The sequence below is a fragment of the Brachyhypopomus gauderio genome, chromosome 16 (assembly GCF_052324685.1).
Source record: "Brachyhypopomus gauderio isolate BG-103 chromosome 16, BGAUD_0.2, whole genome shotgun sequence".
NCBI classification, from domain to species: domain Eukaryota; kingdom Metazoa; phylum Chordata; class Actinopteri; order Gymnotiformes; family Hypopomidae; genus Brachyhypopomus; species Brachyhypopomus gauderio.
In genome coordinates this window covers 16,454,812-16,468,876 of record NC_135226.1, presented here as the reverse complement: position 1 = coordinate 16,468,876, position 14,065 = coordinate 16,454,812, and the positions used below count along the sequence as shown (strand labels likewise).

General features: G+C 40.4%; 3 protein-coding genes across 3 annotated transcripts; all 3 read right to left on the bottom strand.

Moving 5' to 3' along the window:
• Nucleotides 1-5,743: 5,743 nt before the first annotated feature.
• On the bottom strand, nt 5,744-6,682 carry LOC143477958 (olfactory receptor 52D1-like). The gene has a single exon (XM_076976855.1). The coding sequence runs from the start codon at nt 6,674-6,676 to the stop codon at nt 5,744-5,746; it is 933 nt and encodes a 310-aa protein (XP_076832970.1). The 5' UTR covers nt 6,677-6,682.
• A 3,187-nt stretch (nt 6,683-9,869) lies between these two features.
• LOC143477956 (olfactory receptor 52D1-like) lies at nt 9,870-10,802 on the bottom strand. The gene has a single exon (XM_076976853.1). It carries the CDS (start codon nt 10,800-10,802, stop codon nt 9,870-9,872), a length of 933 nt encoding a protein of 310 aa, XP_076832968.1.
• Nucleotides 10,803-12,487: 1,685 nt separating this feature from the next.
• LOC143478027 (olfactory receptor 52D1-like) lies at nt 12,488-13,423 on the bottom strand. The gene has a single exon (XM_076976946.1). The coding sequence runs from the start codon at nt 13,415-13,417 to the stop codon at nt 12,488-12,490; it is 930 nt and encodes a 309-aa protein (XP_076833061.1). The 5' UTR covers nt 13,418-13,423.
• Nucleotides 13,424-14,065: the final 642 nt, after the last annotated feature.

The window sequence follows — 14,065 nt, the reverse complement described above, 5'->3', positions numbered from 1 at the left end:
GGCATACAGGACAAAGCTAAATGTCTAGTGACAGATGCTGCAGCCAACATGATTGCATGTGTTAATAAACTGAATGTAAGACATGCTCTATGTATAACAAGCAATAAATAAAGGTGTTGCACAAAAATATTTTAAAACTATTTTACATAACGTAGTGCAAAGAACAACTTTTAAATATTAATAATAAATAATAAATAAAAATAAAAAAACAACAACTACCACCAGTGCAAATCAGGGCAATTTGCCTACTGCAACATTATTATTTCAAAAGTGCATTCGCAATGAACAGAGGAGCATATGTGTGTTTTAGTATATATTTATTTTAAGCTAAGCTAATCATAGCACCTACTAGGATTGGGCAGTATGATGACTCTTTTCACTAAGATCATACAGAGGGGAAAAAGCCACAATGACGATTGAGTGTTGTGAGTCAAGCGAGCTGGTTTCAAAGAAAAACACAACAGCTACAGATTGGCAACATTTTGGATTTGTTTCAAATAAAAAGGAGACCATTGGAGCACGCCCCCACGATTTTAATTCGATAATATGATTGGTTGATAAAACTGCCAATCTATAATAAAAGTTCTCAATGTAAAAGGGCCTTTCTCTCTTTTACCTAGAAACAACGGTGTAAAATATTCTCATTGGTTGATTTTTTATTTCACTGTGTAACGAATCAAAGGAGGGCGGGTGTGACGCAAACGCAAGTATCTATGTAATTTATTAATTTAAACAAAGACCAAAAGGAACAAGAGAGAACAACTAAGGACAGGAGAATACACACTAGACCAAACAAGCTAGACAGCACGGCAACCAAGCAAACACACTAATAGAAGCGCTACTTAAAACACAATGCAAGAAGTATAAACTTTAGACACACTACAGGAAGGACTACTACAATAATGGATGAACAAACAATACTAAAGCCTGACAACCATAACACAAACAGGACTGAAATAACTGAAAGACTAAAAGGCAAAAAGACTAGAACACACAGGGAATGCATACACAAACTAGAAGCGAAAGACAAAGGCTACAACAGAACCTAACTACTAAGGGGAACAGAATAACAGGGAGAAATATACAAGATGTGAAGGAAAACACAACTACCAAGGAACAACTACAAAAACCAGCAAAGAGATATGAGAACTAAAACAGGGAAGACAAGACAGAACAAACCAGACCAGCACACAGGAGAAACGAAGGGAGGGTACAGGCTACTGAGCGCAGAGAGAAGTATAGACCGGAGCGTGCAGGAAACATGGCAAACACAAATACAATGACCGACACGGGAGTGAAACACTAGGGGGGTTATATACACAGAAAACAAGACGGTGAAACAAGACTCAGGTGTGTGTACTAATGACGAGGGCGTGACAGACAGGGGTAGGAACGAATGGGAGCGAGGAGCTAGGCGGGACCAGGGAGGAGGGAGGGGCTGGACGTGACAGAACCCCCCCTCAAGGCGTGCAACACCGGGGCACGCCAAACAGGGAGGGAGGAACAGACGCTGGGGACAGGAACACCACAATGCAGAGGGGGACCGGCAGTCGGGGCCAGGGCAGGGAGAACAGACACGGGACAGGACGGACGCAAGGGACCACGGACCAGGCTCAAAGGAGGACTGGGGCGAGGAACGGGACGAGGCATGGGAACAGGACTGGAAGCGGCCGGTCTGGGAACAGAAACGGGAGGCGGAACCGAGGGGGCTGGACCAGATGGGATCAGGGGCACAGGGCAGGACACAAGGGGGGACCGGGATGCAGACGACAACAGGTGGAGGACAACGGAGATCGGGACGGGAACAAAGTGGGTGACGACGTGGGGAACAGACACGGGCACAGGGACCCGGAGGAAACCAGTAGACACAGACACGGGCACGTGGACGTGGACACGAACGGACACACACACAGGGACAGGGACCAACAGGAAACCAGGCACAGGACAGGGCAAAAAAGGGAGCACAGGCAGACGCAAAACAGAACAGTCACGGGGAACATCAACACAGAGAGGGGCTGCAGGAGTCACAGGCCCACTGGTGGGCAAAGCAGTCACAGTGGAGACCAGCGCAGTCAGGAAATTGTTCATGGGAGCAGGAGGAGTCAGGTCAGGGACTGCAGGGACCAACAGGTCAGGCCAACGAGGCATGGGGACCTGAGGAGTCTGTTGGCAGGCAGCAGAAACAGGCGGGGTCCGCCGGCGGGCAGCGGGAACAGGCGGGGTCCCCTGGCGGGCAGCGGGAACAGGCAACGACCCCTTCTGGGTCACGGAAACAGGAGGCAGAGACGACCACGTCCGGGTCGCGGGAACAGGAGGAACAAGGGGCGTCATAAGGAGCCGGGACGCAGACGGGACCCAGGGGAGTTCGGCCGCTGAAGAGACCCTGGGGAGCCTGGGGGCCGAGGCGGCAGAGGAGACGTCACCGGGGGCAGAGGAGACGGCGCCGTCTGGGGCCGGGGACGCCGGGCAGGCGCCGTCTGGGGCCGGGGACGCCGGGCAGGCGCCGTCTGGAGCAGGCAGGAACGCCGGGCAGGCGTCGTCGGCAGGAGCCGGAGACGCAGGGACGACGTCGTCGACAGGGGGCGGAGCAACCAGAATGACGTCGTCGCCAGGGGGCGGAGCAACCAGAATGACGTCGTCGTCAGGGGGCGGAGCAACCAGAATGACGTCGTCGTCAGTGGGCGGAGCCGCTGAGCAGGCGACATCGGGGGGCGGAGCCACTGAGCAGGCGACATCGGGGGGCGGAGCCGCCGGGCTGACGTCTTCGGGGGGCGGAGCCGCCGGGCTGACGTCTTCGGGGGGCGGAGCCGCCGGGCTGACGTCTTCGGGGGGCGGAGCCGCCGGGCTGACGTCTTCGGGGGGCGGAGCCGCCGGGCAGACACCACCTGGTATAGAAACCTGGGCGAAGCCGGTAGGCGTGGAGACCTTGGCGACACTGGAGGTTCTGCCAGACGAGTGGATGCCAGCCCTCTTGCCCATAACCTTTCCCACATGGCTGATGGGGTCTGTCAGCTGGGACCTGAGGGTTTCAAGGTCTGGGATGTAACTCCCCCCAAAAAGTCTCTTGCGGTGTGCACCAGGAAGGCGTTTTCCACTACGTGGAGAGGAGAACTGAGGGATAACCCCACTAAACCTGAGGCGCATTAGGTTAAAAAACCCATCTACCCTCCATGCTTCCTCTCGGTGGGTGGTCCGAATAATGTTGGCCCATTCTAACGCCTTGCCTTTGAGCCTGGATCTCAAAAATAAAATCAGTACGTCATCCGGGGGTGATGGACAGGTGAGCAACCGAATATACCTTTTGCTTTCTAAAACAAAACATTCAGCTGGCATGGTTTCACCATCATAAACCTCCGGGCAAGGAGCACGAGATGGCAGAGCAACAGGGTCGCTGTTGGTGTCCTTGACCGATAACAACTGTGGATTATCCAATAGGGTATGGAAGTAATCCTGCTGGTTTTCAGGGGTGGTCATCTCTTGCTGCGTCACGTTACTAGGGTCGGTCATTTTGTAACGAATCAAAGGAGGGCGGGTGTGACGCAAACGCAAGTATCTATGTAATTTATTAATTTAAACAAAGACCAAAAGGAACAAGAGAGAACAACTAAGGACAGGAGAATACACACTAGACCAAACAAGCTAGACAGCACGGCAACCAAGCAAACACACTAATAGAAGCGCTACTTAAAACACAATGCAAGAAGTATAAACTTTAGACACACTACAGGAAGGACTACTACAATAATGGATGAACAAACAATACTAAAGCCTGACAACCATAACACAAACAGGACTGAAATAACTGAAAGACTAAAAGGCAAAAAGACTAGAACACACAGGGAATGCATACACAAACTAGAAGCGAAAGACAAAGGCTACAACAGAACCTAACTACTAAGGGGAACAGAATAACAGGGAGAAATATACAAGATGTGAAGGAAAACACAACTACCAAGGAACAACTACAAAAACCAGCAAAGAGATATGAGAACTAAAACAGGGAAGACAAGACAGAACAAACCAGACCAGCACACAGGAGAAACGAAGGGAGGGTACAGGCTACTGAGCGCAGAGAGAAGTATAGACCGGAGCGTGCAGGAAACATGGCAAACACAAATACAATGACCGACACGGGAGTGAAACACTAGGGGGGTTATATACACAGAAAACAAGACGGTGAAACAAGACTCAGGTGTGTGTACTAATGACGAGGGCGTGACAGACAGGGGTAGGAACGAATGGGAGCGAGGAGCTAGGCGGGACCAGGGAGGAGGGAGGGGCTGGACGTGACACACTGCTGAGGTTTTTTTCCAGCACAAGTACGAAAAGTGGATTTGAAAGCCAATTTATAGGAAAAATACAAATTATTAGTGAAGCGTTATTAACATATATTACATATAATAGATAAAGCATCCTTTTTAAGATCAATTAACCTTCAGAGAAGGCGTTGAAGTCCCTGATGATTCGCCAATGGTATAGTGTTAATTCACCACATATTACCATTATATTACCTGTTTTTCTGCCTTTTTGAGGTCTTTACAGGGAGATGTCACTCACTCTCCGGTGTACAGAGAAACAGTAACGAGGTGTGCAGAGCGTGCGGGGGAGGGCGGGTTGGCGCGCGGGTGATAGGTGTCGTGTGTTGTTATTATAAGAATTATTAATTTGACTAATATTATTAAACAATGAAATTATGATTATGTGGACTTTGCTTGTTTTCACATTTATTAATTGTTCATTTGTTAAAAAAAAAAAAAAAAAAAAAAAAAAAATGCATGCACGCGAGCGCCCCCCTGGACAGCTGGCGCCCCTAGCATTTGCCTATGTCGCCTAATGGAAGGGCCGGCCCTGGTCACGAGTGTTACGTTCGCCGCCCACCCCCACCCCCCTCAACAAATTACGTTCACCACCCCCCACCCCACCCCCATGTCAACAAATTACATTCGGCACCCCCCCCCCCCCCCCCCCAACAAATTAAGTTCACCATGCCCCCCCCCCAACAAATTAAGTTCATGACACTTCTATGACAGTATTGGTATAGGTCGGAAAATTGTCTGGCCCACAGGTCAGAGCTCTCTGCCAGATCTGGCCCCCGTAGTTGAATAGCCCTGGTCTAGACCATAGTTCCCCTTGTACATTAATCTCCTTGCTATGTTTGTTTATTAGAAAAACAGTCTAACATTAAGTAATTTTAAACCAATATATGTTATTTAGTCAATCAACAATGCCACACTGACCATGCATTTCATATAGGTAGCCATTGTGTGTGGTGATGTAAGATGTGCGGTCCTGCCCATGTAGCCAAAATATTTTGGCAGACGACCTTTCACATGTTCCCCTCAGAAGGTCCAGTAGTGCTGGAGATAGTTGAGGTCTCTCCTCTCACTACTATTGAGCACTTCACGGTTGAATGTGAATGTGCAGTCCATGCTGAACTAACACAAGTGTGGCAGGTCAGAGCTGAAAAATGCTGTTCCATGCAACATATTTTCTAGTGTGATGGAAATTGGGTGTGGAGGGCAGCCAATATTCATCACATTTATCTTGTATACATCGTAAATGCACCAAGATGAGTTATTGCTGACTCTGAATGTACATGTAACCATTTTAAGAGGAATAACTTTTTCTGACTAAATAAAGCATATGGCCCTTTACCTTACTATTTTGGACTTCTTTAAAAAATCTCTAGACATGACAATAAAAGGATTTATTGCAAAACGTCTACATGATAAATGTTTACAGTTTAGGATACGCCTACATTGTTTCTGAAATACAACCTTGTGATTCTTTCCCGAACTTTAGTCAGCTGGAATCCATAAATTAGAGGGTTTAAAATGGGAGGTATGAATAGGAAATCCAATGCCAAGAAATTTTTCAGACTTTGTGGCATAGAGATTGAACCATATCTACTATAAAACACATCAAACAACAGTGCAATAGTAATATTGCACAGTGCAACCAGGTGTGGCATACATGTCTGCATGAATCTATGTCTGCTCTCTTTTGAATTTCTGCATGTTCCAATTAATTTAATATATGAGCCAACAATCACCACTGCATGTCCAAAATAAATAATAATTATTGTTTGCCCAACAACATTATTCACAGTTGTAGAGTAACAGGCCAATTTAGCAACTGCCCAAGTTTCACAATATAACTTTTCAATACTTGAGCCACACAAGTCTAGTCTTGATGTTAAAAAGACTACAAGAGCCACACAACATAAAGGTGCAAGCCAGCAAAACAGGACACATTTTAGAACTGTTGGATTTGTCATTTCTGAGTGGTACTCTAGTGGTTTACATATTGCCACATATCGGTCATATGCCATAACTGTTAAAGTTGAGAAGTCACACAAAGCAGAGGAATAAATTACAAATATTTGAATCATACATCCTGCATATGAAATCACGTGAAACGTGGAGACTAAGTCATACAAGAACTTTGGGTAGAAGCCAGCAGTTCCATAAAGTGCATTTATGCATAAGTTGCACAAAAATATATACATAGGTTCATGAAAGCTTTTATCTGAAGCAATAACAAAAATTACAGTGATGTTACACATTAAGGTTAGATAATACCACAGGGCTGTCCAAGCAAAAATAAAGTATCTGTTTTCAGTGGTTTCATTTAATCCAGAGAGTGTGAACTCTAAGACACTGGAAACATTTGCCATTTTGGGCAGAATCTAGAATGGAAATAAGTAGGATTATTTAAGAGTAACTTGTTATTACTTTGCTTTCTTCCTTTAGAAATCTGAAACTTTTGGCACTGAATTATAGCTACTCAGAAATATAGTCACAAAGATTAATGTGTGTACATTCAGAAATAAATCTCACATTTATAAATTAGGCTACTTGCCCTTTTAGTAGTTTAAATGATTGCAGAACATAGATCTCTCCAGTGGAACTGGCATATGATAATAATGCTATCCTGTAAAGGCATTTCAAGTACTTTTATTTTTTAAAACTGCTTAGACTTTAGTTTTAGTTCCTGCACTGAATTAAGCAGTAAGAGACACTTGTTCACAGAGAGAGCTCTGAATTCAAGAAACAACAGTCTGTTTATATTTATTCTGTTTATACCTGATTTCAGGTTTTCAGATTTCAGGAAAACAACAATCAGCAAATTTAAACAGTGACTAATCTGACAACAATAATGTTGATTTAGTATTCAGTGACATTTTTCAAAATAAAGTATGAACTGCCCTGTTAAATATACATTAATACATTGCACAGACTTGTACCTTCAAATGCATGTCCTTGTATAAAGAGGGGATGGTTGGATCAGGACATTTATATACTTTGGTGCTCTTCTAAAGTTCACTTGAGACTGCCCCCAGTTAAAAACAAAGAATACACAAAAAGATGAAATTCTAATTGTTTAATATTTGCCAAGTGTGGTTTGCAAATTCTGTTTCAAGAATCCAGATAGTTCACGAAAACCTATTACAATAGGTAATAAATAAAAAAAAATCTAATGATAATGTATTAAAGAAACAATTAGTGTTTTTCCAATTATTCTTCTTTACATTATGAAAGTCATTATACTGACACCTAGTGCCTGGATGTCCCTGAGATTCTATAATAAAGCTATTTTAACCAATTTCCATATGGCAGACTCACACTGTGGGGCATAAACTGGTTAATTTGAGGACTAAACTAAAGAGTTAATGGTTTTGTCAATTTTTTCAATAAAATGTTGTCAATTAACAAAAAAACAAAGTGAATTAACAAAAGAGAAATCTAAATAAAATTCGCATTTGGTGTGACCATCCTTTATCTACAAATCAACATCAATTCTTCTAGGTAAACTTAGGTAGTGATTCCATAGGATTATAGTCAGGGGTGTGATTAACTAATTACACTAAACAGGTGATAATGATCATTACTGTCATGTGTAGATTGAAACACAGTCAATAACCAAAAGAGAAACAACTGTGTAGGAGTCTTAAAACTGGGCAAGGAACAGCAAAACTGTGCTAAAAAGGTAAGCATGTGGAATATATTTTCATATCACAGGTCATATACCCTACCAACACTGCGCATAGCAACAAGACACGAGGTAGTTAAACTGCATCAGCAAGGTCTCTCCCAGGCAAAGACTTCAAAGAAGACTGGGGTTGTAAGATCCACTGTACAAGCTCATCTGAAAAGTCCGAAAGACATGGGTGACATTGAGGACCATAAATGTAGTGGTCAGCTAATGAAACGTAACTCATGCTCAACTCCCTTCAAATAAAAAAGATGTCCTGCTTTGCCATCAGCTCAGAACTGGCAGAGACCAGTAGGACCCAGGTACACTCATCTACAGTTTGGAAATGTCTGGCCAGAAATTCTCTTCATGGAAGAATTGCAACCAAAAAGCCATATCTTCAATTTTTAAACAAGGCCATGTGACACAATTATATAAGAAACGTTGGAACTGGGTGCAAAAAAATGGCATCAGGTGCTCTGGAATGATGAATCAAAATTTGAAATATTTGGCTGAAACTGAAATTTAGCCCAAGAGCTGTAGAGTGGTACAATAATGTTTGCCTGCAGTGAAACATGGTGGATGTTCGTTGCAAATATTGGGCTGCGTTTCAGCAAATGGAGTTAGAGATTTGGTCTGGATTAATGGTGTCCTCAATGCTGAGAAATACAGGCAGATATTTAGCCACAAAGCAAAACCATTAAGGAAGGCATCTGATTGACTTCAAATTTATTCTGCAGCAGGATGATCCAAAACCTATTACCAGTGTCAGAACTATCTTCAGCTTAAAAAACAACAAGGAGTGATGATATGGCAACCATAGAGCAGAGATTTCAACATCATTGAGTCTGTCTGGGATTACATGAAGACATAGAAGGATTTGTGGTTATATCCACATAAGATCTGTGGTTAGTTCAAGATGTCTGGAACATCTCTGCCAAGTTCCTTAAAACATTATGTGCAAGTGAATCTATAATAATTTATGGTTTGAAAGCAAATGCTTAAAGTTCTAATATCCAGTGACACCACAAATCCTGATGTGATGTACTATGAAAATAAAGGTGGTTTGTCGCTCTGCCACATCGAAACCAATCGGTGTTAGTACAGAGTGTCTACTTTGGGCTGCTCCCAAACTCTGGAATGATCTCCCTATGCACATCAGACTTGCCAACATTTTTCACATAAGATTAAAAACACACTTTTATAAACTTGCATTCAGCACTAGCTAGACAATTGGAGCACTTTAGATGATGATTATTTTTCTCTTTAATGTTTTTAATGTCTTTTTTGTGCATGTTATGTTTTATGTACTGAATGAAGTGTACACAGTATTAACATGTAATCTCTATAGCACTTTGGTTTTAAATGTGCTATATAAAAAAATTACTTACTTACTAATATTCAATTATCAGGTATTTTTCAGCACTGAAAAATTATGGACAATAGAATACCGCCTCTATTTATCTTGTATCTTTCTTGAAGGCACAGTGACAGAAACCTGTTTATAACAAATGGTGGGACATTTACATTTTATATTTAGGGCATTTAGCAGACACTCTAATCCAAAGCAACTTACAAAGTGCACACTAGTGATCACTAGGGGGCTGTGGTAACCTAGCCCAGTGCCAGGGGAGCACTTGGGGTTAAGTGCCTTGCTCAAGGGCCCTTCAGTCATAGTACATGAAAAGAAGAAATCATAAAAATAGAAATATTTTATTTTGCTTGCAAACCTGCATTTGACTCCACTTATGTGTGTCACTGTTAAGCTGAAACACTAAATACTTTTTCAGTTTGAAGCTTATGGCCATTTAGCAAATTAATTTAATGTATTTAAAAATGCTGTCAATAAATGGATTTATTGGAAAACTCTTCTGCATTATATATTTAATGACAGTTTAGGATATGCCTACATTATTTCTAAAATACAGTCTTGTGATTCTTTTTCGAATTTTAGTAAGCTGGAATCCATAAATTAAAGGGTTTAAAATGGGAGGTATGAATAGGAAATCCAATGCCAAGAAATTTCTCAGACTTTGTGGCATAGAGATTGAACCATATCTACTATAAAACACATCAAACAACAGTGCAATAGTAATATTGCACAGTGCAACCAGGTGTGGCATACATGTCTGCATGAATCTATGTCTGCTCTCTTTTGAATTTCTGCATGTTCCAATTAATTTAATATATGAGCCAACAATCAACACTGCATGTCCAAAATAAATAATTATTATTGTTTGCCCAACAATATTATTCACAGTTGTAGAGTAACAGGCCAATTTAGCAACTGCCCAAGTTTCACAATATAACTTTTCAATACTTGAGCCACACAAGTCTAGTCTTGATGTTAAAAAGACTACAAGAGCCATACAACACAAAGGTGCAAGCCAGCAAAACAGTACACATTTTAGAACTGTTGAACTTGTCATTTCTGAGTGGTACTCTAGGGGTCTACATATTGCCACATACCGGTCATATGCCATAATGGCTAAAGTTGAGACATCACACAAAGCAGAGGAATAAATAACAAATATTTGAATCATACATCCTGCATATGAAATCACGTGAATCGTGGAGAGTAAGTCATACAAGAACTTTGGGTAGAAGCCAGCAGTTCCATAAAGTGCATTTATGCATAAGTTGCACAAGAATATATACATAGGCTCATGAAGGCTTTTATCTGAAGCAATAACAAAAATTACAGTGATGTTACACATTAAGGTTAGATAATACCACAGGGCTGTCCAAGCAAAAATAAAGTATCTGTTTTCAGTTGTTTCATTTAATCCAGAGAGTGTGAACTCTAAGACACTGGAAACATTCGCCATTTGGAAAAATCTGGAATGGAAGTAAATAGGATTATTAGTTGGATTAAAGTATAACATTTTATTAATTTGCTTGCTTTAGAAATCAGAATTATTTGAATTTTATCTATAGTCACAGATTAATGTTTATATATTACGAAATTAAGGTCACCTTTATGTATTACACTTCACCTATTAAAGTAGTATAAATGATTTCAGATTATATATCTCTCAAGTGGAACTTGCAGATTATGATAATGCTATTCAGGACAGGCATTTCAAGTATTTATAATTTAAAAAAACTACTTAAACTTTAATTTTAGTTCCTGCACTTCAATGTGTAAAGCACTAAATGAAACAGAAACACTCTGAATTCAAGAAATAACACTAGCAGTCTAATTTAATGTTTATTCCTGATTTTAGATCAGGTGGAACAAAAGTCATCTGCATATTTAAACAATGCTTTAGTATTCAGTGACATAAAATGTTGTCAAAATAAAGCCTTTAAATATACATTAATAATTTGTACAATCTTGTCCATTCAACTGCATGTCCTTCTAACGGGAGGATATTTATATACGTTGGTGTTGTTCTAAAGAGACTGTCCTCAAGTTCCTCGAGAGTCCCCTGAGCTAAAAGAGCCAACAAACTCTTTATTTGCCAGTTGTTGTTTGTTGTTGTTTTCAAACTGTGTTTCAAGAAAAAATGTGGCCAAGAAATTTTTTTAACTCTGTAACAGGCAGTTTTTCTTTTGTGAGGCAAAAGATAATGTATAACAATATTTTTTCCCAAAGGTGATTCTCATGGTCTCAAACTCAAAGTACCTGGGGGCAACTAACCAGGCTGTGTTTTTTTGATGAGGGGCCAAATTAAATGATTGTGACAAACAGCAGTGAGAAAAGGAAAAATCTTTTATTTTTATATATAAAATATTTATTTTAATATATAAAAACAATGTACACATACAGTAATTCAAATACATTTAGTTCAGGGTTTGCTCAGTGGTTGCTTTGTGTTTGTTTAGTGCTTGTGTCTTTCGAAGCTGAGCGACTCGTCTCTCCCTCTCCTGTCCTTCATAACTAGCATACTGCTCTCCATGTTTGGTTGTATATTGACGCCTAAGGTTATACTCTTTAAGCACGGCAACTTTCTCCTTGCATATCAGACAAGTTGTGGTCGCGTTGAACTCCACAAATAAATAATCGATCGTCCACCTCTCTTGAAACTGTCTGACTCTTCTGAAAATGCATCTCGCCTGCGTAGTCTATATCATTTCATTATGTTACACACGTTATTGAAGGACATTAAAAGGTGGAGCCGGGAGACAAAAAGGTTTCAAACAGGCCTGACGACATTAACTGAGCATGGTATGGATGGTGTCCAAAATAATGTACAAATTTCAGGGGTATTTTTACTTGACCAATGACATCTGTTTTCTAAAATGTTTTATTTTGTAGATTCCTTAAAAATGGAGTATCTTCACAATTTAATAGAGACCTGTTAATAAGTGCTACTACAAAGTCTTTTGAACAGTACAGTACACAGCACTCAAGCTACTTCCAGAGAGCCAGCTCAAGGTATCGAATTACATGGCTGCATAAGGTCCCCGCACCACCAGTGGGCCCCCAAGAGCACCAAAATATCATGATGTGCCTATTTGTAAATATAAGAATTCGGTGCTGAGGTGGTGGTATGGGTGTATGTCCATGTTATGCAACAGCATTGTTACTGGAGATTAATCCAATTAACTTCTTTCGGATTTTGGTCAGTTTTAGTCCATATATAATGGGATTTAAAATTGGAGGTATAAAAAGAAATTCTAGGGCCAAAAAATTGCGTACACTTTGAGGGAAAGATGTTGAACCATATCTGCTGTAAAGCACATCAAACAACAATGCAACTGTAATATTGAACAGTGCAAGCAGGTGTGGCATGCATGTTTGCATAAATTTGTACCTACCTTCTATTGATTTTCTGCATTTTTCAATCAACTGAATATATGAAACCAAGATCAATACTGCATGCCCCAAATATATGATAATAACTACATATCCAATCACATTATTGACTGTTGTAGAGTAACAAGCCAGTTTAACCACTGCCCAGTTTTCACAATATGGCTTGCCAATATTTGATCCACACAGAGTGAGTCTTGATGTTAACAACACTAGAATACCCATGGAAGACAATGGCGCAAGCCAGCAAAAAATAATACATTTTACAATTTTGATATTTGTCATTTCTGAGTAGTACTCCAGAGGCCTACATATTGCCACATACCTGTCATATGCCATAACTGTTAAAATTGAATAGTCACATAAAACAGATGAATAAATAACAAATATTTGAAACATACATCCTGAATATGAAATTGATGGAATTTGGGACAGTAAGTCATACATGAATTTAGGATAGAAGCCAGCAGTGCCATACAGCGCATTTACACACAAGTTACATAAAAATATATACATGGGTTCATGAAGCCCCTTATCTGAGGCAATGCAAACGATTATTGTGATATTACACAGCAAAATAAAATGATAACACAAGGCAGTCAAAGACAAAAGCATATATCTGTTTTCCATTGTTTCATCTAATTGCACTAGAGTAAACATTAAAATGCTGGAAGCATTCTCCATTGAGGATATTATCTGTAATGGAAAACAGGTAATAAAGGTTAATTATGAGCAGTCTCTTATAGCCAGGTGCTGCACATTTCGTTTTAAGACAGGATCTGTCTATGAGCCTGTAGCTGTGATTTGGTTCCAGAACAGTCTGTTCCTTTACATAAACATATATCTGTTTGCTTCTCCGAAAGGCACAGCATAAATCCACATAAAAATAATTACCAGCTTTTTTTACATTGTATAATAGAAAGGTTTGGTAATTACATTTTATCTTAATTACGTCTAGATTTATTTTCCGCAGCACAATCAGAAATGTCTGAACAATAAAAAGCAGCTTGTATGCAGAATTGTTTTAAATAGACAAAGCAGTTTTGGAGCATGCTGATTTTCTCTGATGCACAGACAGAGCTCTGACTGCAACTTCAAACAGAGAACATCAGCCCCATTAGGAATCGTGATTCCTAACCGTAATGATGTAGAATAAATCTTTAGAAAGAAAGTTTCTAAAGAACTTCTAAATCACATATTTCCTTAGCAAGATGTCAGTCTGATTAACAAACTCAATAATTCCAAACTAACATAATTATACAATGTATAAATGAAAATATCACATATTTAAGAAAAATAAGAAAATGTATTATACCATCTTCTCATATCACC